The 23,225-nt window shown below is 42.9% G+C and overlaps 3 protein-coding genes across 4 annotated transcripts; 1 reads left to right on the top strand and 2 right to left on the bottom strand.

The window, feature by feature from the left end:
* Window positions 1–886: 886 nt before the first annotated feature.
* LOC140191733 (interferon a3-like) lies at window positions 887–5,709 on the bottom strand. Its single transcript, XM_072249426.1, has 4 exons — window positions 5,578–5,709; window positions 5,361–5,450; window positions 1,072–1,311; window positions 887–985 (listed from the first exon to the last, which is right to left on the bottom strand). The coding sequence occupies exons 1-4, from the start codon at window positions 5,707–5,709 to the stop codon at window positions 887–889; spliced, it is 561 nt and encodes a 186-aa protein (XP_072105527.1).
* Window positions 5,710–8,957: 3,248 nt separating this feature from the next.
* Window positions 8,958–15,737, bottom strand: LOC140191539 (interferon alpha-21-like). Of its 2 annotated transcripts, none has more exons than XM_072248996.1 (4): window positions 15,502–15,737; window positions 14,578–14,667; window positions 10,510–10,749; window positions 8,958–10,394 (listed from the first exon to the last, which is right to left on the bottom strand). In XM_072248996.1, exons 1-4 carry the CDS (start codon window positions 15,640–15,642, stop codon window positions 10,296–10,298), a joined length of 570 nt encoding a protein of 189 aa, XP_072105097.1. In that variant the 5' UTR covers window positions 15,643–15,737; the 3' UTR covers window positions 8,958–10,295. The 2 variants fall into 2 exon arrangements, with proteins under 2 accessions (XP_072105097.1, XP_072105098.1); XM_072248997.1 differs by having other exon boundaries at window positions 14,795–15,581.
* A 1,504-nt stretch (window positions 15,738–17,241) lies between these two features.
* On the top strand, window positions 17,242–20,980 carry LOC140191753 (interferon a3-like). The gene is made up of 4 exons (XM_072249461.1): window positions 17,242–17,373; window positions 17,515–17,595; window positions 20,499–20,738; window positions 20,843–20,980. The coding sequence occupies exons 1-4, from the start codon at window positions 17,242–17,244 to the stop codon at window positions 20,978–20,980; spliced, it is 591 nt and encodes a 196-aa protein (XP_072105562.1).
* Window positions 20,981–23,225: the final 2,245 nt, after the last annotated feature.

Raw genomic sequence — 23,225 nt, 5'->3', positions numbered from 1 at the left:
AATACAGATGCATCTTTAATGAAATGTTTTACTTAGAAAAATATTATCCATTAGATATCTCTCAATAACAATAAATTAAATGCTTTTTTAGCCACACATACACGTTTTAAACATATCACAATAAATATAAATAAAGGCAAATTTAGCTTCTGACCACTGGAAGAACAAGCACATTATGATTACTGTGGTCAGGGATGAAGTCATAAGGAATGGCTCTGCAAATCCATATCTTTTATATGAAATTGAGGAAAATGATTTGTTACCCAGCTCCATTTACAATTGGAACTAAAATAACATCCACAAAACAGAGACAAGCTACCAAAGACAGTGAGAATGAAAAGCTGGCGACAGAGCACCTTCTCCAGAAATGCAACTTTGCATTGCACTAGTTTCCAGTCTTTTAAGTGAGGGACAGAGACAGGAACAATCACCAAATTCACATTTCATCACATAGTAGCAATACAAAAATAAATACCAATAAATTAATTCAACACTAACAAATAAAGTTCCAGGCACTCTCTGTTCTCCATTATTTGTCAACTGAAAATCTCTGCAATGTAACATAATGCATCATAAAGACAGAAAATACTGAAAATGCTCCATTGTTTAGACAACAGTGAGGCAGGTGGGAGGAGGAGAAATATAGTTAATGCCTCAGCCTGATAATCATTGATAATGTTGGAAGTCTTTTTTGGGCCCAAGTTTTCCTCTCAACATGTATGGAGTATTTCCACCCGTTGAGGTTTTCATTCAAATTTTCAGCAATTGCTTTTGTTTTGAAATGTAATATGAATCAATTCACATATTCTTTTTGATCAATGAAGGTTATTGTTAAATAAATAGTCACCAATTTTAGTCCCTTATAAAAATTGTCTCTGGTAATTCTTCAGTGACCTCTGCTGATTTTTGCCATAATGAGAAGGAGCTGTTGTAGATGTGCTCTGGTCTCAGCGCGGGTTATTTCCCAGGCACAGGCAGTGAATCTCTGAAAGAGAGAAAATTAAATACGTTATATAATAAACCAATATCAAGTGTTTGAAATAATGTGCTGGCGATCACATGTTAATTCACCTTCTGTCTCAGAAACTCTCTCAGTACATGAAAGTATTTAATAATTGAGGCATTCTTCCTTGGTTTGGACTCTGAGCCTGGTTTCCAAACACAGTCTTCCAGCTCTTTGAGCTGCCGATCCAAGAGAAGCCTGAAGTGTTCCACTGAGCTCTGGACCCACGTGACTGAGCTCAGGTTCAAACTGTAGATCCTGCGGAGGTGATGCAGGGTCTGATGGACAATCCAGATCCTTTCCTGCGCCTGTGCAAAACACACATGGTGACATTAGTAGGGCCATGGTTCTAGTAAAGTTGAGATTTAGAACAGAATGCTTATAACTCTCAGTAGAATAGGACAAGACAAAATCAGTCATTAACTTCAAACAAACAGACCTTAACTAAGGGACTGCTAAATTCAGTGAATTTATCAAAGTGCAGAGCCATGTCAACTGCAGCCTACAGTTAATAGTTTAAACAGCGAAAGGAGAATTTCCTATTAGTAAGGCCTCAGGTGCAGGAGAGAATGCTAGAGTCCTTGACAGGTTGCGGAACTGATTTGCACGAATACATTAATGCTGCAGGGACTTTCAGTTACAGAGTGAGTCCAGAGAAATTTGGGCTGATCTCCTCAAGACACAGGCAATGAGGGAGAGATTTTCGAGACATGTCCAATCTCATGAAGAGATTGAAATTCTTAGAGGAATGAAAAACAGGTGAAGGAAGAACAGGAAAGGAGGAAATAAGAAGGGGAGTTTAGCTATATGACAAAAGGTTTGCCATGTCAAGAGCCTGATGTACACTGACCATTGCATATTTTTAAAAGAAGTATTGTGCATCAGCTATTACAACCTTCAGACTTTGGGTGGAGACAAATGAAAGTGTTACAGAAGCAGTTCCTTTAGCTTCCCGCAACCTCCAATTTTTCTGAACCTTCTTTGAACCCTCTCCAGTTACAGCACATTCTTTCTCAGAAAAGGGGCCCAAAACTGCTCACAATATTCCGTATGAGGCCTTACGAGTGCTTTATAATGTTTCAGCATTACATCCTTGCTTTTATATTCAAGTCCACTTGAAATGAATGCTGACATTATATTTGCCTGAGCCTGCAAATTAAACTTTAGGGAATCCTGCACAAGGACTCCCAAGTCTCCTTACTTCTCAGTTTTTTGTATTTTCTCCCCATTTAGCAAAGAGTCAACCCTTTCATTTCTTCTACCAAAGTGCATGAACTACACTTTCTGACACTGCATTCCATCTGCCATTTCTTTGCCCACTCTCCTAATCTGTCAAAGTCCCTCTGCAGCCTCCTTATTTCCTCAAAACTTCCTGCCCCTCCACCTTCATATCGCCTACAAACTTTGCAATAAGGCCATCAATTCTATCATCTAAATTATTGATATATAATGTAAAAAGAATCGGTCCCAACACAGACCCCTGTGTAACACCACTAGTCACCGGCAGCCAACCAGAAAAGACTTCCTTTATTCCCAGTCTTTGCCTCCTGCTAATCAGTCACTGTGTTATCCATGCCAGAATCTTTCCTGCTATACCATGGGCCCACAGCTTGTTAAGCCAGCCTCATGTGTGGCACCTTGTTAAAGACCTTCTGAAAATCCAAGTACACAACATCAACCAATTCTCCTTTGTCCATCCTGCTTGTTACTTCAAAAAATTATAACAGGTTTATCAGGCAAGATTTTCCCTTGAGGAAACCATGCTGATTATGGCAAGTACCCTGAGACCTTAGCTTTTATAATCAACTCCAACATCCTCCCAGGCACTGAGGTCAGACTAACTGGCCTGTAGTTTCCTTTCTTCTGCCTCTCTCCCTTCTTGAAGAGTGGAGTGACATTTGCAAATTTCTAGTCTTCCAGAACCATTTGAGAGTCTAGTGTTTCTTGAAAGATCATTACTAATGCCTCCACAATCTCTTCAGCCACCTCTTTCAGAACTCTGGGGTGTACACCATCAGGTCCAGGTGACTTATCCACCTTCAGACCTTTCAGTTTCCCAAGAACCTTCTCTCTAGTTATGGTAACTTCACACAATTAATGCCTCCAGCTACCTGCAACTTCCACCATACTGCTGGTGTCTTCCACAGTGAAGACTGATGCAAAATACTTATTCAGTTCATCTGCCATTTCCTTGTCCCCCATTACTATCCCTCCAGCATCGTTTTCCAGTGGTCCGATATCTCTCCTGTCTCTCTTTTACACTTTATATATCTGAAGAAACTTTTGATATCTTCTTTAATATTATTGGCCAGCTTACTTTTTTATTCCATCGTTACCTTCTTAATGACTTTATAGTTCCCTTCTGTTAGTTTTTTAAAGGTTCCCAATCCCCTAACTTCCCACCAATCTTTGCTCAATTATATGTCCTCTCTTTGGCTTTTATGTTGGCTTTGACTTCACTTCTTTTGCCACAGTTGTGTCATCTTTCCTTTAGAACACTACTTCCTTTTTGGGATGTATATATCCCGGGCCTTCCAAATTGCTTCCAGAAATTCCAACCATTGCTGCTCTGCTGTCATCCCTGCCAGTGTTCTTTTCCAATCAATTTTGGCCAACTGCTCCCTCATGCCTCTGTAATTCCCTATACTCCACTGTAATGCTGATATCAGAGGTGTAAAGGGACGAGGGAGTCTTTGTACAGCATTCCCTAAAGGTTAGCTTGCAGGTTGAGTCGTGGTGAGGAAGGCAAATGCAATGTTAGTATGCATTTCGAGAGGACTAGAATATCAAACAAAGATGTAATGCTGAGGCTTTATAAGGTGCTAGTGAAGCCTCACTTGGAATATTATAAGCAGTTTTGGGCCCCTTATTTAAGAAAGGACGTGCTGACATTGGAGAGGGTTCAAAGGATGTTCATGAAAATGATCCCGGAAATGAAAAGGTTAATATATGAGGGGTATTTGATGGCTCTGGGCCTGTACTTGCTGGGATTTAAAAGGATAGGTGGGTGGGGAGTCTCATTGAAACTTACTGAACATTGAAAGATCTGGATAGTGAATTTTATCATATTATGATCACTTTCCCTGATAGGCTCTCTTACCTCGAGCTCTCTAATCAATTCTGGTTCTTTGCAAAACACCCTATCCAGAATAACTGATACTCTAGTCTGCCCAACCACGAGCTGCTCTGAAAAACCATCTTGTAGGCACTCTAGAAATCCTACCTCCTGTAACCTGACACCAACCTGATTTTCCCAAACTACCTGTATATTGAAGTCCCCCCAAGACTGTTGTAACATTGTCCTTTTGGCTTTCATTTTCTATCTTCCATTGTAACTTGGAGGCAACATCCTTACTACTGTTTGGGCATCTGTACAGAAGTTCCATCAGGGACTTTTTACCCTTGCAGTTCCACACTCTATCCACAATGGTTCAACACCTTCTGACCCTAGGCCACCTCTTTCTAATGAGTATTTTCTGAGTATGCCATCAAGTAAACAAATCTCAGGGTTGTATATCGTGAAATATATCAATTTTGATAATAAGTTCACTTGAAATTTGAACAGATATCGTGAGAGTTTCTGTCTTAAGATGTTTGTTCCAAATTCCATCCATGCATTGTGGATTTTTTTCCTGCTATCGCATCCTGTACTCCAAAGTCTTGCATTAAATCTGTAACATTGGTCATATACATTTCTTCGATTTGGAAAGTTTATAGATGCCTACAATCATAGAACCACGCATGATATGGCACACCAGTGTCAGGTCTCCCCTCAGCTTTTATCTCCTCGATACCAAAGGGTCAGCTATAATGTAAAATAATTTAACGAGAAACCTCACGATTTTTCAGTGCATTTAAAGTGAAGTCGGTGGTTCCATCACCAATGAAGCACGTAGGTAGTGTGATGATCTGAGAGGATGCAAGCATTTCCTGAGATCAACAGAACCCGTAATGTCACTGTAGGGTGCGGGAGAGATATTTAGAGAGAGGAACACACAGGGAGGGAGAGGAAAAGCTAGCCGAAAGTGATACAGGGTGACATGTTTATTGGTGACAGAGCATGTGAAATGATTAGATTAGATGATGGGAGGGAGTTAGATACAGAGAGGGAGCTACCCGTGAGTGGGATAGAGAGAAAGGGGGCAGCAGTGTGATAACTGAAATGAGATCTATTCCATGTGAATGGGGTCCTGAAAGTCCGAGTGATAGAGTCAGAAAATGAGTGTGACATGGAGAGAAAGAATTCATATTCTGATATAGTCAAATTATCTGGGTAAAGTTCGGATCCGATCCTTCACATTACTTAGCATAATATCTCCAATGAATTATATTAAAGTGAAATCCAGAGTTTACTCACATGAACCTCCGCCGAAAGTTTCACCAGGTCCAGAGGCTTGGTTTTCAACGACAGCCTCTCAGTCGCACACTGTCGGGGGAGGCGGCCACCCTGAGACAGAAGATTTCAACGTTACTGACAATCCCACCACACAGAAACACCGGGAGAACAGACTATTTGTTAACAACGAACAGCCCGGGACTGTCAGGACCCGTCTCTGGGAGCGGGTTCAACTCACCATTTCATTCAGTTTGCCCAGAGTCTCTGTGTTGAGAACTTGCAGTAACCGCAGCCTCTCACAGCCCAGGGTCAGGGTCACGGTCAAAAACAGCCACACACTGCAAACTCTCCAAACTCGGCCCAATGCCATCTTCACCCGACACAGAATAAAGCACCGATATGAGACTAGAATCAGCTCCGAAAACCAGTCTTGTTCGCCAACTGGAACTCAGGATATAGAAACGCCGCGGCTTGTGATCCGGGAGCGGACGCCGGTGCTGCCGAGTCCTGTGTCTGGGGATCGTGCTCTGAGCTCTCTCTGCCATACTGCCGGATTTTATATGTTAAAATCCGAAAATGGGTGACATTCGAAAAGTGAAATGAGTGCGGGATATTTGGGAACGCGTCGGGAGAGAGCGACCTTCGCTCTGAAGTAAGGAATCTGAAAGCGGGAGAGTCCCGCAGCAACGACGGGAAAATCCGCCACCGGAGAGAACAACCAGTGCCCAGGCTCCGGACTTCATGCGTTCGTTCAGATCGGGTGGTCCGAGGTACTGTGGAGGGTGGGTCAGGTTTGGCAAGGGACGGTGGTGGGGTGAGGACGTGACTGTGTCGGTGCATCCGTGAGGGCTGCAGTTGATCACGGTGACAGTAACCCTGCGCCTTTCAGCGCTGATCTTCGGATCCACAGACAGAGATTCTGTTAAATTCAACGCCAGTGGTGCCATATCGCAGGGTGGTCAGTGTACAGAGCCTGAGCACATCACTTTGGTAGCGACTCTGCGCGGATACACCTGTCTATGGCTGTGCTCGCTATGAAGGTAGTATGGTGTCCGGGTTCTTTACAGAAGACACTTCGGCGTTTCTTTCAATTCTTCTTCGTCTCCGGATCGAAAGGCGATTCCGATGCCTGCTCTGTCTGCGCTGCTGCGGGTTAGCCTCCAGCTTAGCTTGCCGGTGGGAAGTGGCTTCACGGCAAATTCACCCGAAACGAAAGTGTCCGAGGGTAAAGGTGACGGGGTCGTCACTTCCGAAGTGGAGTGTTTATCAACCGGAATGGAGCGTAAGTGAAACTGCGGAGGCGATGACTTTTGCTTCCTGACTAACTGCTGGAGTGCTGGGAGCAGGAGGTTCTATCTCGTTCGTATGGTTTACATTATTATCTAGCGGGGGAGTTCTCTGATGTTACACTGGTTGAAGTATATTCCCACCCCAGGCAGATGTCAAACTAGCACTGGAGGGATTGAGCTCCGTGATTAACTGGCCTCACCAATGCCTTCCTCAGCATCGGAGGGCACTTCAACTAGTTTAACTTGAAGAATCCTCTGCCGAACTACTGCCAGCATGTCACCGGTAACATCAAAGGACTCAACACACTCGACCGCTTCTGGATGCAACAATGAAGAATATACTCCAGCATCCCTATTTTCTTAGTTTAAGGTGATTCAATATGTCATCGAATACTCTGCCAAACTTCTATAGATGTACGATAGAAAGCGTTCTGACGGGTTACCTCGGGGCTTGGCATGGAAACTCAATGCACAGGGATTCAAGAGGCTGCAGAGTGTAGTATACTCATCCAGTTTCATCACTAGTGCAGCTCTCCACACCATAAATGACATCGACAGGAGATAATGTCTCAGGAAAGCAATAAATGTTCCCACTCGGCAGAATCTAGAGGAGCTTCAAGACTCACATCTCAAAGTTCTTCAGCAGCTTCTTCCCCACTGTATCGGGGTCCTGTACCGAACTGAAATACCTTAACGCGACCCTGGATTAACTTGCACAACTTACATGTGTGTTTATGTTTACTTTTCTTATTTTGTAAATTGTGTATAATTTATGTTACTGTAAGTTTATAGAACAGTACAGCACAGGAACAGGCTATTCGGCCCACAATGTTGTATGCCTACACAATGTCCATATCCCTCCACTTTCCTCATATCCACGTCCATGTGCTTATCTGAACGTCTCTTTAAAAGCCTCTACTTCCATACAGGCAGCACATTCCAGGCATCTACCACTGCCTAAGTAAAAAATTTACCTCTCAATTCTCCCCTGAAACTCCCCCGACTCACCTTCAATTCATGCTCATCTGGTATTAGATATTTCTACCCTGGAAAAAACAGATACTCTCTGTCTACCTATGCATCTCATAATCATATAAACCCCTATCAGCTCTCCCCCCAGCCTCAGCTGCTCCAAAGTAAACAACCCAAGTTTGTTCAGCTTCTTGTGATAGCCCTCTGAACCAGGCAACATCCCAGTAAACCTCTTCTGCGCCCTCTCCAAAGCTTCGACGTCCTTCCTATAGTGGAGCGACAAGAACTGTATGCAAAACACCAGGGGTGGCCTAACAAGAGTCTATAAAGTTGTAACATAAGCTCTTGACCTTTGAACTCAATGTCACGACTAATAAAAACAAGTATTCCATAAGCTTTTTTAACCACTTATCGACCTGTGTCCCATTCCTACCTGCACTACCTTGGATGCCCTTCTCCTCAGCCTCTTTCCTAACTCGATATACTCTCTCAACACACATCAAAGTTGCTGGTGAACGCAGCAGGCCAGGCAGCATCTGTAGGAAGAAGTCCTGACGAAGGGTCTCGGCCTGAAACGTCGACTGCACCTCTTCCTACAGATGCTGCCTGGCCTGCTGCGTTCACCAGCAACTTTGATGTGTGTTGATTGAATTTCCAGCATCTGCAGAATTCCTGTTGTTTTCGATATACTCTCTTTTTTTTGCTAAGTTATATTTGCTAACTTCTGTTTGTAATGTTTATAATATGCTGTGGCGCTCCTGCAAAAAAAAACTAATTTTCATGGCATTTATAACCTGGGCACTGATGCTTCTGACAATAAACTTTAATTTAGAATTTATGATGCTGGAATCTAAAAGCACGTTCGTTCTCAATCCCAGTCCCATTCTGACCTCACTGCAGCCTCCTCCACTACCACAATGAGCCCAATATAAGCAAGAAGAGCAGCACTTTATCCTCCGTGACAGTACCACTGCATGTGGTTTCTGCTTTAAGATATAGGCCTGTGTTACATTTACATGTTCCCTTCAGATTCAACACTTCCTCATTCAAAGGGAGAATATGAAGATGAAAACCAAGTAACATACAGGGAAGATAAAAATCACGTCAAATCACTTTGAAGTGTACTCATATGCTTTGTCTGCTGAATGTGACATTGCAGGGGAAAGAATAAAGTGGGGGAAGTACCTATAACAAGGAATGAGAAGAAGAAATGTTATATTCTGTGAGGAGGATCAGCATGCCCAAATTTTTATTCCAAAAATGTGAAATATTCAGAATAATTAATATGTAGTAACATCTTCACTGATTTTTTATTAAATTTAAAAATATATTATCCATTGTATTTTTCACAGTAATAATAAATTAAAACTTTTGAGCTACATGTACATACTTTTTTAAATGATCACAATAAATACAGTATAAATAAATTAGGACAACTTTATCTTCTAACCATTGGGAGAACAATCACATTATGATCACTGAAGATCAGCGATGAAATCAAGAGGAATGGTCTTGCATACCCACAACCTGTGTACTAAGTGTAGATCAGAACATTCCCAATGCATATTCCCATTACAAAAATGACAATTGGAGGAAGAATTTTTGGGAAAAGGAATAGAACTACAAACAGTTTACCTTTGAAGAGGGGCTGAAACCTACAACTCTCAGATCAAACTGATAACACTAGAGGATGCTGGACAAAAGAAATTGCAAAATTTCTTGTAAATGAAGTTATGAGAAACAAAATTCCACCCAGGATTAATTTAGATAGAGAACTACAATGATGCAAACCATGTGGGCACGTGGCCAAGTGGTTAAGGCATTAGACTAGCGACCTGAAGGTCGTGAGTTCGAGCCTCAGCCATGGCAACAGGTGTTGTGTGATGTTGTGTCCCTGAGTAAGGCACTTAATCACACATTGCTCTGCGATGACACTGGTACCAAGCTGTATGGGTCCTCATGCCCTTCCCTTGGACAACATCGGTGTCATGGAGAGGGGAGACTTGCAGCATTGGCAACTGCTGGTCTTCCATACAACCTTGCCCAGGCCTGCGCCCTGGAGAGTGAAGACTTTCCAGGTGCAGATCCATGGTCTCGCAAGACTAACGGATGCCTTAAAACCGTAATAGAGATAAGGTGCAGAATGGCAGATAGAGTGAGAAGCTGTCCACAGTGCACCTTTTCCAGGATTGGATCATTGCATTGCAGTAGCTGCCTGTCTTGATATGAATGGACAAGAATAGTATCATTCACTAAATTCACATTTCATCACTGAGTAATAATACAAAAAATAGCAATAAATTAATTCAACACAACACTGGATATGGAAAAAGATCCAAACATTCCTTCCACATCACTTGCCAGATGAAAATTGTATTAATATGGTTGTATAATAAACAGTAAAAACAGAAAATACTGAAAACATGCACAGCTCAGACAGCTGCTGAGTGGAGTGAGCAACAATTAGTGTTTCAAGTTTATGAGCATTGACTCGAGGAATTAACTCAGATTTCATCTCCACAGGCACTGAGTATTTGCACCAGCTGGAGTTTCCATTAAAATTTCTAGTACTGTACTTAGTTTAATTTATTTTTGAATGTAACATCAGCTGGTTCAGATATACTTTGCCTTGAAAGTTATTTTAAATAAATAGTCATTAATCTTGATCCCTTATAAAATTGACTCTGGAAAATCTTCAGTGATCTCTGCTGATTTTTGCCATAATGAGAAGGAGCTGTTTTAAATGCGTGGTGGTCTCAGTGCGGGTTACCTCCCAGGCACAGTTGCTGAATCCCTAAAAGGGAGGAAGAAAAAGGCAAATGTACTCAATAGTGAAAAATTAGATCATGAACAAGTATAAAGTAGATAAATAAATGTATTGGCAGGCACATGTTTTAATATCAATTCACCTTCTGTTTCAAAAACTCTCTCAATTTCTGAAAGTATTTAAGAATTGCGGCATTCTTCCTTGGTTTGGACTCTGAGCCCGGTTTCCGGACACAGACATCCAGCTCTTTGAGCTGCCGATCCAAGAGATGCCTGAAGTGTTCCACTGAGCTCTGGACCCACGTGACTGAGCTCAGGTTCAAACTGTAGATCCTGCGGAGGTGATGCAGGGTCTGATGGACAATCCAGATCCTTTCCTGCGCCTGTGCAAAACACACATGGTGACATTAGTAGGGTTGTGGTCTCACAAACGTTTAGAATTAGAACAGAACATTTATGAGTCTTAGTACAAGACAAAATCAAACATCAACTTAAAATATACAGACCTCAAATGGAGGGCTACTAACAACTGTGAATTGAAGGTCACATCGTTGTCAATTGCAGTGTACAGTTAGAGGTTTCAACAGGGAATGAGCAATGAACCACAAATAAGGACTTAGATGAAGAATGACAAGCTGCTTGACTGAATGAGCGAATGGCATCAATTCCACAGGATGTTAGTTACACAGACTAGAGGAATTTAGTCTGCTCTCCTTTCACCAGAAATAGTGAGGGGGAGATTTTATAGAGATCTACAATCTCATAAAGGGGAGAATCATGGAGGTGAGACAGACAGTTGTCTGAATGGGTTGTTAAAAAGATTAAACAGTAACTTATAAAGACAATGACATAAACAGTTGCATGTTAATTATGTTAGTCCAAGGAATTGGAACGTCAGTGAAGTGGTTAGGGAAATAGATGACAGGTGACAATGGGAGTAGGAACTTTTTAGGGGTGTCTTGTAATGTGAGCTGAGGTCCCCTGTGTCTGCACCGTCTGGTACCTGATGCCCAATGGCCATCACACATTTTTAAGATAAGCAGATCATCTTCTACACTTCAGAACTTGAGTAGGGGCAAGTAAGAGTCACAGAAATAAAGGTGCTCGAGTCCTCTCAGTCCATACCACCCATCAAGCAGCCACCTAAAGAAATCTCATTCAGAGTGATACAAAAGCAGAGTGATAGGTCAGAGGATTTGTCACAAGGGCAGGAATTTTTTGCTGCAGTTTCTGGGGTTTAGATTTTTCAAAAGGGACAGGGAGAGAGGTAAAAGAGGTGGGGGAGTGGCATTGCTAACCAGGGATGGTATCACAGCTGCAAAAAGGCAGGACGTCCTGGAGGGATCGTCTATGGAGTCAGTGTTGATGGAAGTCAGAAACAGCAAGGAAGCAGTCACTCTATTGAAAGATTTCTGTAGATCCCCTCAACATTATCCAATACACTGAGCAGCAGATTGGGAGGCAGATTTTGGAAAGATACAGGGTTGTTGTCATTGGTGACTTCAAGTTCTCTAAAATTGATTGTCAGCTCCTCAGTGCAAAAAGTTTAGATGGGACAGAGCATGTTGGGTCTGTCCTGGAAGGATTCCTGACACAGTATGCAGACAGGCCAACTAGAGGAGAGGTCATATTAGGCCTGGTTCTAGCCAATGAACGTGGTCAGGTGACATATCTTTTTTAGATGAGCATTTTGGAGACAGTGACTACAACTCCCACACCTTTACCATAGCCTTTTAGAAGGATAGGAGCTGACAGTATTATAAATTATTTAATTGGGGGCAGGTCAATTATGATGCTATTAGGTAGAAACTTGAGAGCATAAATTGGGAACAGATGCACTCAGAGAAATGCACAATGGAAATGTGAAGGTTGTAGTACTTGCATGTGATTCTGGATAGGTTTGCCCCATTCAGGCAAGGAAAGGATGGTAGGGTGAAGGAATCATGGTTGACAAGAGAAGTGGAACATCTAGTTTAGAGGAAGAAAGAAACATACCTAAAATTTAGTAAGAAAGGATCAGACTCTTGAGAGCTGCAAGGTAGGCTATAGCACATAAGAGCATAATTAGACCATTTGGCCCATCTCATCTGCTAGTAGCCAGGCAGCAGCTAATGAATGGACTTACAAGAGCTAGAACTGGACATGAAAAGGCTATCACAAGTCGAATTAAGGAAATTCCCAAGGCAGAAGAGTGGATGTAGTATGTATGGGTTTTAGTAAGGCATTTGACGAGGTTCCCCATGGTAAGCTCATTCAAAAAGTAAAGAGGCATTGAATTCAGGGAAACTTGGCTAAGTGGATTCAGAGTTGGCTTGCCCACAGAAGGCAGAAGGTGGTAGCAGATGGAACACATTCTGCCTGGAAGTCTGTCCCTCATGGTGTTCGCAAAAATCTTTTCTGAGACCCTTCCCTTTGTAATATTTTTAAATGACTTAGATCAGGAAGCGGAAGGGAGAATTAGTAAGTTTGCAGATAACACAAAGATTGATGTTGTTATGCATAGAATAGAAGATTGATTTGGGTTACAATGGGACATTCATGGAATGCAGAGCTGGGCTGAAAAATGACAGATGATGTTCAATCTAGAAAAGTATCAAGTGTTTCTCTTTGGAAGCTCAAAATTGAAGGCAGAATACAGAGTTAATGGCAGGGATCTTAAGTGGAGGAAAAGCGGGATCTTGAAGTCCATGTTCATAGATCCCTTAAAGTTGCTATGGAAGCTGACAGGGTGATTAAGAAGGCATATGGAGTTACTCATAGGATTGAGTTTAAGAGCTGTGAGGTAATGTTGCAGTTGTATAACTCTTCTATAAAGCTCTAGATAGACCACATTTGGAGTATTGTGCTCAGTTTTGTTCACTTCAATATAGGAAGTACATGGCTTTAGACAGGGTGCAGAGTTGATTTACCATGATGCTGATCAGATTAGAGGGCATATCTCATGAGGATAATTTGGGCTTTTCTCTTTGGAGAGAAGGAGGACGAGAGGTGACTTGATAGAGGTGTACAAGATGATAACAGGCAAAGGTAGAGTGGGCAACAGAGACTTTTTCCCAGGATAAAAATAGCTAATACAAGGGGCATAACTTTGAGGTGTTCGGAGGAATGTATGGGGGGGGGGCAGTGTCAGAGGTAGGTCTTTTACACAGAGAATAGTGGATGCATAGAACGCCCCGCCAGGGTGGTAGTCGACGCAAATACATTTGGGACATTTCAGAGACTGTTAGATAGAGATATGGAAGAAAGAAAAAATGGAGAACTATGAGGGAGGGAAGGGTTAGATTGATATTAGAGTAGACATCGTGCATGTACTGTGCTGCATTGTTCTCATGCTCCATTCACCAATAGCTGCTCAGTAGCCTTGGCAATTGAAGCAATCATATACAGTAGATACTCCTTAAATGTTGTGAAAATTTCTGCCCTCAATATCTTTTCAGATGCTGGGTTCCAAATTTCAAGTATACCCTGGAGGAATATTTTCCTAATATCCCATCCAAACCTCTTACTTTTTTGTCTTAAATCAATGTAGACACCTCAGCTGTGGGGAAGAATAATGCAGTACATTCTAATTCCACCACTCATAATTTGATACACCCCTATCCCGTCCCCCCCCCCCACACACAAAATCCTCGCCTCCTTGATCCCAATGGGCCAACTAAGATGAAGAATCACTTAACTAGGTCGGAGGAGGCACTTAAACTCAGGTGTTGGATTATTGGGATAGTGCAGTTGATTTCATCACCCATGGTGGACACAGGTTGTGTGATGCTTCGAGGAGATTTTGAGGGGATAAGAAGATTTGCAGCAGATGGTCAGAAGGGATAAATTCATTGGGTAGTTGAGATCATCAGACAGAGCGACCAGAAAGTGCAGGGAGGGGGAGTGACAGTAGCAAGCAGACGGTCACAGAGCAGCATGTTTCGTGTTAGAGTATGTGAGATGAGGAGAGGATGTTAGAGACAGAGTGTGGGCCGCCAGTGAGTGGAACACAGGAGGAGATCGACAGGGTGTGAAAGCTGCTGTCAGATATATTCCCTTTGAATGTTTTCTTTAGAATCCGAGCCGGAGTGACAGAAAAAGCCAATGACATGGAGAAAAAGCATTGACATTCTGTAATAGTTTGTTCACCTGTTAAATTTCAGGTCAGGTTCTTAGCATTACACAAATGTCTCGAATAAATTACGTTAAAGTAAAATCCAGAGTTTACTCACATGAACCTCCGCCGAAAGTTTCACCAGCTCCAGGGGCTTGGTTTTCAACGACAGCCTCTCAGTCGCACACTGTCGGGGGAGGCGGCCACCCTGAGACAGAAGATTTCAACGTTACTGACAATCCCACCACACAGAAACACCGGGAGAACAGACTATTTGTTAACAACGAACAGCCCGGGACTGTCAGGACCCGTCTCTGGGAGCGGGTTCAACTCACCATTTCATTCAGTTTGCCCAGAGTCTTTGTGTTGAGAACTTGCAGTAACCGCAGCCTCTCACAGCCCAGGGTCAGGGTCACGGTCAAAAACAGCCACACACTGCAAACTCTCCAAACTCGGCCCAATGCCATCTTCACGCGACACAGAATAAAGCACCGATATGAGACCAGGATCAGCTCTTAAAACCGGTCTTGTTCGCCGACTGGAACTCAGGATATAGAAACGCCGCGGCTTGTGATCCGGGAGCGGACGCCGGTGCTGCCGAGTCCTGTGTCTGGTGATCGTGTTGTGAGCTCTCTCTGCCATACTGCCGGATTTTATATGTTAAAATCCGAAAATGGGTGACATTCGAAAAGTGAAATGACTGCGGAATATTTGGGAATGCGTTGGGAGAGAGCGACCTTCGCTCTGAAGTAAGGAATCTGAAAGCGGGAGAGTCCCGCAGCAACGACGGGAAAATCCGCCACCGGAGAGAACAAGCAGCGCCCAGGCTCCGGACTTCTTGCGTCGTTCAGATCGGGGGGGTCAAAAGGGTTGTGGAGGGTGGGTCAGCTTTAGCAGGGAACGAGGGTGGGTTTGCGGACGTGACCGTGTTCGTGCCTCGATGGGGGCTGCATTTTTATCAGGGTTACAGTTACACTGCGCGTTTCAGAGCTGATCTTCGGAGCCACAAACAGATTCTGTTAAATTCGCACCTAGCACTCACCCAGTTCCAATGAAACCACATCGCAGGGTGGTCAGCGCAGAAAGCCAAGGCCACTGCGACTCTCACTGCGCGAGTACTCCAGTCCGCGACCGTGCTCTCTAAGCACAGAGTGTGTTTGTAGTCTGTATTTAAATAAGACATTTCGGTTTCTCGTTTAAATCGAACCACTTGGACACTGAGTCGGATGGCGATCCAGACCCCGATCGCTTTTCTTTCTTGCCGCTGCTCCCAGGAAAGACTCCGGCTCTGTTTGCAACTGGAAGAAAAGCGAAAGTAACCCGAGTCAAGAAAAGGGGGTTTCGTCACTTCCGAAATTGAACGTGTTTGTAAATGATCAAATAAAACTACAGATTGAAGGGTTTGAAACCGCTGTAATTCTCAACCCCACTCTCATTCGTGCTACGGGGACCTCCTCCACTGCCAGAGTGAGGTACAACGTAAACTGGGAAAACAAAACCTTACCTTCCCTCTCGTTACTATTGCAAGAGGCACCTGCTGTTCAACCGACTCATACAAAATGCTGGAGTAACTCAACAGGACAGGCAGCATCCATGGAAAAGAGTAAACAGCCAGGACTGAAGAAGGGTCTCGGCCCGAAATGTCGACTCTTTTCTATAGATGCTGCCTGGCCTGCTGAGTTCCTTCAGCATTTTGTATGTTTTGCTTGGATTTCCAGCATCTGTAGATTTTCTCATCTTTGAGGCATCTGCTGTGTACATCTTGGTCCTTGTGGCATTTTCACTTCAGATTCAACCCTTTCTCGTTTCAAAATAAATATAAAGAACTAAAACCAAGAGATTAAATCCGTGTAACAACATTGAAATATAAAACTGAGACAACTCACAACAAAATATATGCACTTGCTTATTCTGACGAGTGTAAAACTACAGCGTAAGGCATAAAGTGGAGTGAAGTGCTTACAACACGGAAAAAGAGGAAAATCTTTAGAATCTATATTCAATAGGGAAGAGGGTTGCATCACTTTCTGAATCGGAGTGGGAGCGTTTAAATAATAAAAAGAACAGAAATGTATTTTAAAAGAACGCAGATATCAGAAGCATTCTGTACTTAGCGACCACAGTCACGGGGAAGTGTACTCCCGCAGAGCGAATCGCCACAGGTTGGCTGTGACGCGGGCTCTCGGCACTGTCCACCCTGTGTTGTGATGTCACCGGAGTTGGGTGAGTGCGAGGACGGATTTAACAGGAATTCTCTTTGTGGATCCGAATATAAGCGCTGAACGACACAGTGTTACTATAACCATGATAAAATACAGCCTCCACCCATACACCGACACTGTCACTTCCTCATCCCACCCTCGTCCTCTGCCAAACCTGAGCCTCCCTCCACAACACCTTGAATCCGTCAAGAAGTCCGGAGCCTGGGCGCTGCTTGTTCTCTCCGGTGGCGGATTTTCCCGTCGTTGCTGCGGGACTCTCCCGCTTTCAGATTCCTTACTTCAGAGCGAAGGTCGCTCTCTCCCGACGCGTTCCCAAATATCCCGCACTCATTTCACTTTTCGAATGTCACCCATTTTCGGATTTTAACATATAAAATCCGGCAGTATGGCAGAGAGAGCTCAGAGCACGATCCCCAGACACAGGACTCGGCAGCACCGGCGTCCGCTCCCGGATCACAAGCCGCGGCGTTTCTATATCCCGAGTTCCAGTCGGCGAACAAGACTGGTTTTCGGAGCTGATTCTAGTCTCATATCGGTGCTTTATTCTGTGTCGGGTGAAGATGGCATTGGGCCGAGTTTGGAGAGTTTGCAGTGTGTGGCTGTTTTTGACCGTGACCCTGACCCTGGGCTGTGAGAGGCTGCGGTTACTGCAAGTTCTCAACACAGAGACTCTGGGCAAACTGAATGAAATGGTGAGTTGAACCCGCTCCCAGAGACGGGTCCTGACAGTCCCGGGCTGTTCGTTGTTAACAATCAGGTGATTACAAATAGTCTGTTCTCCCGGTGTTTCTGTGTGGGGGGATTGTCAGTAACGTTGGTATCTTCTGTCTCAGGGTGGCCGCCTCCCCCGACAGTGTGCGACTGGGGAGCTGACCCAGCCCTTGAACCTGGTGAAACTTTCCGCGGAGGTTCATGTGAGTAAACTCTAGATTTTGATTTAATATTATTTATTCAAAACATTAATGTAAATATTGTGAAGAATCTGATCTGAACTCTAACCGAAGAATGTGGTAACAGCAGAATATCGTTTCTTTTGTTCTGTGCACATCACCTTCTTTAGAATCACTATCACTGACTCCGAAGAACGCATGCATACCGAATAGATTTCACTTTAGTGATCACCCTCCTCCATCTCTCTCTCTGTAACACACTCACTAGTAGCTCACTCTCTTGTATCTAATTCTCTCCAATCATCTCACTTGCTCTACTGTGTTTCCACTTCTAAATATATTACCGTCCTTGACTCAACCCCCCCCCCGCCATCTTGTTTCACTCTCTCATTATCTCAACCACCCAATGAATTTATATTTTCTATCGATATCCTGGAAATCCTCTCATCTCTTCAATCATGCAACCTGTGTCCACCGCAGCTGACTGCTCTTCTTGATACCTATGCTGCCGTGACAGACTGTGAGGTTTCCCCTTTCAGAATAGTTAAATAATTCCACATCATTGCTGGTCCATTTGAATCATGGAGAAGGCGGCTGAGGTGTGGAATATAAAACGTGGTTCTGTAAATGTAAATGTAGATAGCTGTAAACCTTTACCCAATGCTTTGTATATAAAGCGAGCGCTCTAGGTAGAAGGCAGGGATTAATAGGATTGGATGGAATCCAAGGAAAAAAATAATTCCCCCAGTTTGTAGTCGGAATTTGAAATACAATGCCTGTTAGAGTGGTAGGGGCAAAAACTCTCAGAATTTTTGAAGAGTTACTTGGTATTATATGACGTGTCGAGGTAAGTTTAAGCTAGTGACTAAGTTACTACTTGATGGTACCATGGACTGAGAATGTTGAAGATCATATTGATATAAATCTGGCTTTATGACTTGCCTCTATTCAAGTTTTGAGTGATGGCCATTGCGCATTAATTGTCATATAGTGCGCTCTTTGTCAAAGTGCAGCTCTCCCCTTTATATGTCTCCCTTCCCTTAACCTCCTAGCATCTGCATTCTCTGCTGTGTAGCCTTAATCTTCTTTCACTTGTTCTCTCTTTCGCTATGTACCATTGGGACGACTTATTTTGCATACTGTTTTTTTCTGCTGTCTGAATACATTACGGTTCAAGCTTTTTACACAACCCATGTTTCATCAACATTATTTTCTTCCTCTTCATTTGATTGCACATCTATTGAACACCCATCCTTCCCTCACCACCTCTTTCTTGAGGAGATCTGACCAAAATTCCCTGCGCTTTGACTGAATGTCCCTGTATCTTTGAGGCTATTCTCGCAGATCAGTTCCACACTCCGTCAAGGACTGACATTCTGTCGTGCAACTGAGGTTTTACTAATAGTAAGTTGATCACTCTCCGTTTAACCTGCAAACCGTGGACTGCAATTCCTATAAGACCATAAGACATAGGAGCAGAATTAGGCCATTCAGCCAGTCGAGTCTGCATCATGGTTGATCCCGAATCCCACTCAACCCCATACACCTGCCTTCTCGCCGTATCCTTTGATGCCCTGACCAATCAGGAAACTACCAATCTCCACTTTAAATATACCCACGGACTTGGTCTCTTCCTCAGTCTGTGGCAGAGCATTCCACAGAATCAATACTCTCCGGCTAAAGAAGTTCCTCATACCTCTGTTCTAAAAGGTCGCCCCTCACTGTTGAGGCTGTGCCCTCTAGTTCTGGACACCCCCACCACAGGGATACATTCTCTCCACATCCATCTTATCCATCCTTTCAACATTCAGTAGGTTTCGAAGATCCCCACGCATTCTTGTAAATTCCAGTGAGTACAGGCCCAAAGCTGCCAAACGTTCCTCATATGTTAACCCCTTGATTCCCGGAATCATCCTCGTGAACCTCCTCATGTCTCTTTCCTTTCTGAACACATACTTTCTGAGATATAGGGCCTAAAACTGTTGATAATACTCCAAGTGCAGCCTGATTCGTGCCTTGTAAAGCCTCAACATTATCTCCTTGATTTTATATTCTATTCCCCTTGAAATAAATGTCAACATTGCATTTGTCTTCTTAACCTGTAAATTAACCTTCTGGGAGTCTTACACGAGGACTCCTAAGTCCCTCTGCACCTCTGATGTTTGAATTTTCTCCCCATTTAGATAATAGTCCGCACTTTCACAAAACTGCATTAGAGTACCTTTCCCAACACTGTATTCCATCTGCCACATTTTTGCCCATTCTTCCAATTTGTCTAAGTCCTGCCGCAATGAGCAGTACCTATCCTTCCACTTATCTTCATATCATCCGCAAACCTTGCCACAAAGACATCAACTCTATTATCTAAATCACTGACAAACAATGTGAAAAGCAGCAGTCCCAAAACTGACCCCTGAGGAACAACACTGGAACAACATCCAGAAAATGCCCCCCTTATTCCCACATGCTGCCTCCTGCTTGTCAGCCATTCTTGTATCCATGCCTGTATCTTCCTGTAACACTATTGTATTTTATCTTGGTAGGCAGACTCATGTGTGGCATCTTATTAAATGCCTTCTGAAGATCCAAGTAAATTGCATCCACGGCCTCTCCTTTGTCCACCCTGCTGGTTACTTCCTCGAAGAACTTTAACGGATTTGTCAGGCAAAATTTCCCTTTTCAGAAGGGAGACTTATTTTATCATTAGTTTCCAAGTACCCTGAAGCCTCATCTTTATTAATAGACTCCAACACCTTCCCAACCACTGACGTTAGGCTGACTGGCCTATAATTTCCTTTCTTTTTTCTTCCTCAACATCTCCCTGAGGGCTTATTGTTTGGAGTTGATGTTAGATAAGCATTCTGTTCTAATTCTCAACTTTACTGGAATCAGAGCCCTTCTAATGTCACCATGTGTGTTTTGCACAGGCGCAGGAAAGGATCTGGATTGTCCATCAGATCCTGCATCACCTCCGCAGGATCTACAGTTTGAACCTGAACTCAGTCACGTGGGTCCAGAGCTCAGTGGAACACTTCAGGCTTCTGTTGGATCGGCAGCTCAAAGAGCTGGATGTCTGTGTCCGGAAACCAGGCTCAGAGTCCAAACCAAGGAAGAATGCCGCAATTCTTAAATACTTTCATGTACTGAGAGAGTTTCTGAAACAGAAGGTGAGTTGGCTAAGATTATTCTCTATGATTATTTACAGATTCATACAGCTAATTAATATCTGTTTATTATCTAATATATTTACTTTTTGCTTTTCCTCTTTTAGGGATTCAGTGACTGTGCCTGGAAAATAATCCACGATAGGACCAGGAGACATTTACAACAACTCCTTTTAATTATGGGAAAAGTCAATAAAGTTCACCGAAGACTTTCCAGAGATAATATCAAAGAAAGCCAAGATTGATGACTATTTAATTCAAATATTTTATGTGTAAAAGGATCTCGAAATGGACTAATATTACATTTTGGAAGGAAAATAAAACAATTTCCAGAGCTATTTATGAAAACAGAAGATGATGGAATACACAATCTGTGTGGAGAGGAAACCTAGTTAATATATCGGACCAAATAAAATACTGTCCTAAATGCTCATCAATATGAGCATTTCTTTACGCTAAAGATTACCGTTATTCGTCAAACATACATCGAAACGTACGAAAAACGCTGTCTAAGGGCACTGGGGCAGCCTGGAGGTGTCGCCGTACTTTTGGCTCACCACTTACTACTCGTTTGTCTTCGGAAACAGGAGTACTCAGAGAAAACCCACACGATCATGGGGCCAACATACAAACTCCTTAGAGAGAGCGGTGGGAACGGATCCCCAATCGCTGGTGCTAAATGCTAAGCCTATGCAACATGAACTGTTGTTCACGCCCATTCGCCACTACGTGATATGTAGATTACGTTCAGTAATTTTCTATTCTCCTCCCCCTTGTGTGTTATGTTGAATGTTAAGGCAATTTTCATCTGGTGAGTGATGGAGAATAGAGAATGTCTGAATCTATCTTGATATTTATGCACTGATATATTTATTGATGTATTTATTTAATCTCCTGTGTTGAGATTTGAATTTGCTGAATGGTCCTGTTTTTGTTCCCCGTTTGACTGATTGACCGTTACTGCAATGCAAAGTTCCATTTCTGGAGAAGGTGCTCTGTGGTCAGCATCTCACTATCACTGCCTTTCTGCAGCTTGTTTCGTTGCGGTTGGCAGTAATTAGTTCTATTTCAGTTATTTAGAACTAATCTAATATAGTTCTGATATAAAATGAACTGCGCAGCAATTCATTTTCCATCATAATTTTCTTGAGCTTGCTTTTGTGGCGTCACTGAGCCCTGTTAACTTTTTTTTAAAGTAATAGGGTTCAGTAATACCACAAAAATAAATTTTTGTCATGTGTACTAGCAGGCTAATGATGCTCGACCTCTTTCCTGACCATCAGTCATGATTACAGTACTTACTTCGGTAGTTGATCAACAGCTAGCTGATCAATTCATCTCAGCCTGTATTTATATTTGTCGTGTTAATGTGAAGGTACTTAAATGCAGGAACAGAGCCTCAAAAGGTTGTTAATTTATTGTCTATTTATTGAGAGATACTATTTCTAAAAGCGGTAAATATTTATACTAAAGATGTTGATGTAAATAAAAGTATTATTTTGAACACTTTTGTCGTGTGATACATCATTATGCCTGCTATTCCTCCTTACCTAGGATCATTTCAAAATTCAAAGTTCAAAGTAAATTTATGATCAAAGTACATATACAACCTTGAGATTCATTTTCTTGCGGGCATAGACAGTAAATTCAAGAAACAGAATAGAACCAATGAAGGACTGCATCCAACACGATGAACAAACAAGCAATGTGCAAAAGACAACAAACTCTGCGAATGTAATAATAATAATAATAATAATAATCAATGAAAGGTTTTCAGTCCCCCATCCGGCCCCATGTGGCGGATTCGGGAAAGTTCTGCGGATATGCAGGGCAAATCAGAAATAAAATACCACCTGCGGACCAAAGCAGAAACTAATCCAGGCACGTCTGTACCCAGACTGGGCCGTGCTATGGTCCGCGTCTGTACCCCATGTTAGGGGCGAATGAAGCCATAAGTATAAAATGCAGCCCCCTTTCATTTTAGAAAGTAGAGGCATCTACGAAATAGAGTGATACGGCCACTGACTGGAGATCGTCAGGGCATGCCTGGAGCTAGCGCAGGGCATGACAGTACGCAAACCGCTGATGGTGCACCGCTGAACAGGCGGGCAGGCACCTGGAAACCTGAAAGAAGATACTGGTAGCATTCAAAGTAGCACAACAAAACCCCAGGCTGCGCCTGCCGCAAGTGTTTCTCAGGGGAGCAGTCCACTTACAACTAAGACCACTCAAGCAGTTAAGAGAAGAAAGGCACGGATGAAATAGTCATTAGAAGTAAACACATTCACAATGCGTGTAAATTTACCGAGTAATGGAACTTGAAACTTATATGACAGCATGCAGGAACAAACTTCATCAACAGTTTATAGCGCAATATCCCTTCATGCAGGTAATTGCACAACGAATAGTAGATCAACATAGAGCGATAGTAAAAAATAACTTCATCCCAATAGACAAGTTAAACCAAATAAAACACGAAGTTACTGAAGA

This window comes from Mobula birostris, chromosome X (genome assembly GCF_030028105.1).
Source record: "Mobula birostris isolate sMobBir1 chromosome X, sMobBir1.hap1, whole genome shotgun sequence".
NCBI lineage: Eukaryota > Metazoa > Chordata > Chondrichthyes > Myliobatiformes > Myliobatidae > Mobula > Mobula birostris.
Note: the sequence above shows the minus strand (reverse complement) of the source record. Positions and strands in the feature narration are given on the sequence as shown.